The 2,183-nt window shown below is 65.3% G+C and overlaps 1 protein-coding gene across 1 annotated transcript in view; it reads left to right on the top strand.

The window, feature by feature from the left end:
* The window catches only part of PLXNB3 (plexin B3), a gene marked incomplete at its 5' end in the record, with an annotated part of 14,859 nt that extends 12,676 nt beyond the window's left edge, over positions 1–2,183 (top strand). The window contains 8 exon segments of the mRNA XM_027767576.1: positions 1–30; positions 253–437; positions 556–716; positions 961–1,108; positions 1,261–1,325; positions 1,398–1,473; positions 1,574–1,648; positions 1,878–2,183. The exon segment at positions 1–30 is cut by the window's left edge and continues 14 nt beyond it. Of these exon segments, the coding sequence (XP_027623377.1) occupies positions 1–30; positions 253–437; positions 556–716; positions 961–1,108; positions 1,261–1,325; positions 1,398–1,473; positions 1,574–1,648; positions 1,878–1,982 (845 nt within the window).

The following is a 2,183-nucleotide window of genomic DNA, read 5'->3' as shown; positions in this document are numbered from 1 at the left end:
CCCTGGCCCAGGGCTGCCCATCGGGAGACAGTGAGTGCCTGGGCCCAGATGCACCTGTCGGCCTGGAGCTCGAGTCCTGGGCTCCGGAGCCACGGGTGTTGGGCTGAGCAGATGCAGGACTGGCGCCTGCCTCTCCCTATCCTCCACCAGTCCCCGCTGGCCACCCTGCAGGGAAGCATGGGAGGCATTCCCGCCAGAGGCGCCGGCTGCGGGCACGGGCACAGCACCAAGGCTGGACTTTCACGCCCTCAGGTGGTCCCGTGCTGGAGGACAGTGAGGAGGGCGGACTCCGCCTCTGGCACCTGGTGAAGATGGCCGAGGAGCCAGAAGGGGCCAAGGCACGGCGGAGGGGCCCGCGGGAGCGGGAACGGGAGCGGGAGCGTGCCCGGGCCAAGGCCATCCCGGAAATCTACCTCACTCGCCTGCTCTCCATGAAGGTTGGCGAGGCCAGGGAGGACCACAGGGGAGGCTCCTGGGGAAACGGAGCTGCGGAGTGGCTATGCCCCAGGGGCGGCCCCGCTTGCCTTCCATGTGGCCCTCGTCCCCGCCTTGCAGGGCACGCTGCAGAAGTTTGTGGATGACACCTTCCAGGCCATCCTCAGCGTCAACAGGCCCGTGCCTGTCGCCATCAAGTACCTGTTTGACTTCCTGGATGAGCTGGCAGAGAAGCATGGCATTGAGGACCCCGAGACCCTGCACATATGGAAGACTAATAGGTACCTTTCCTGGTGACCCCCCGCCCGCCTCCCCCCACTGCGGATGGCCCCTGTGCTCCCAGACGGACGAAGACATCCCCAGAGCAGGGCAGCAACCCCAGACAGGAGCGTGAGTGGGGTTACCGAGCTAGGGCCCAGTGGGAATCAGGCCGGGGGCCTGGCCGGTGGCATGGCAGGGGTGGGCTGGCGTATACGTAGAGGTGGCAGTGACGGCTGGCCAGCCACAGCCGGCCTGGGTCCCCAGCCTGCTGTTGCGATTCTGGGTGAATGTCTTGAAGAACCCACAACTTATCTTTGACGTGCGGGTGTCTGACAACGTGGATGCCATCCTCGCTGTCATCGCCCAGACCTTCATCGACTCCTGCACTGTCTCGGAGCATAAAGTGGGCCGGGTGAGCACAGGTGCAGAGGCGCCGGCCGTGGGGCAGAGGAGGGCATGCTTCGGGTGAGGCCACCAGGCTCTGCGCTGAGCCCAGGCTGGGGGGCGGCAGCCGATGGGGGCTCCTCGACCTCAGCTCATGCCCTGCGCCCCCCACCTGAGTAGGACTCGCCGGTGAACAAACTGCTCTACGCCCGGGAGATCCCTCGCTACAAGCAGATGGTGGAAAAGTAGGTGCCAGAGCCCTCAGGGCTGGGGGGAGGCGCTGCCCCACCCTGACCCTGTCCCTGTCCCTGCTCCAGGTACTACGCAGACATTCGCCAGAGCTCTCCAGCCAGCTACCAGGAGATGAACTCAGCTTTGGCCGAGCTGTCCGGGGTGAGGCAGGGCCAGGGGTGCACCCCTCTGCACCTGGGGGACAGGACTAGCTGGCAGGGCAGAGGGGAAGCCTCACCACCTCCCCATGTGCTACCCCCAGAACTACACCTCTGCTCCCCATGGTCTGGAAGCCCTACAAGAACTCTACCACCACATCCACAGCTATTACGACCAGGTGAGTTGGGGCACCCCGGGGGCAGGGGGCAGGCACCCAGGCTGAGGGGCATGGAAGCTCCCTGAGGGCGGCCTGTGCAGCAGCCCAGTCCAGGCAGAGGTAAGAAGGGGCCAGCCTGGAACCGCTCGGTTTGGGGAAAGAATTTGGCTTCCATGGAACTCCCCAGGGAGTGGGGCAGAGCATGCGCACTGGAAGGCAGCAGGCCCTCAGGCAGTGCTCCCCTTGGCAGATCATTGGCGCCCTGGAGGGGGACCCTGTGGGCCAGAAGATGCAGCTGGCCTGCCGTCTGCAGCACATTGCCGCCCTGGTGGAGAACAAAGTGACCGACCTGTGACTCGGCCACAGCTGCAGGACCTGCCGCCACTGCAGCCTCACCACCCCCCCCCCTCCCGAGGCTGAGAGGGGGCTGGCAGAGCCTGGGGCTGGCTGCACAGTGCCTGTCTGCCTCCCCCACCTGGGCTTGCTGCTAATTTATAACGACACCACTCTCCTCCTGCCCTCCCCACTGTATTTATTTGCTTGCTGGGAAATCACA

Source organism: Tupaia chinensis, unplaced genomic scaffold (genome assembly GCF_000334495.1).
Source record: "Tupaia chinensis unplaced genomic scaffold, TupChi_1.0 Scaffold144326_1, whole genome shotgun sequence".
In the NCBI taxonomy this organism is placed as follows: domain Eukaryota; kingdom Metazoa; phylum Chordata; class Mammalia; order Scandentia; family Tupaiidae; genus Tupaia; species Tupaia belangeri.
This window is presented reverse-complemented; position numbering and strand designations above follow the sequence as displayed.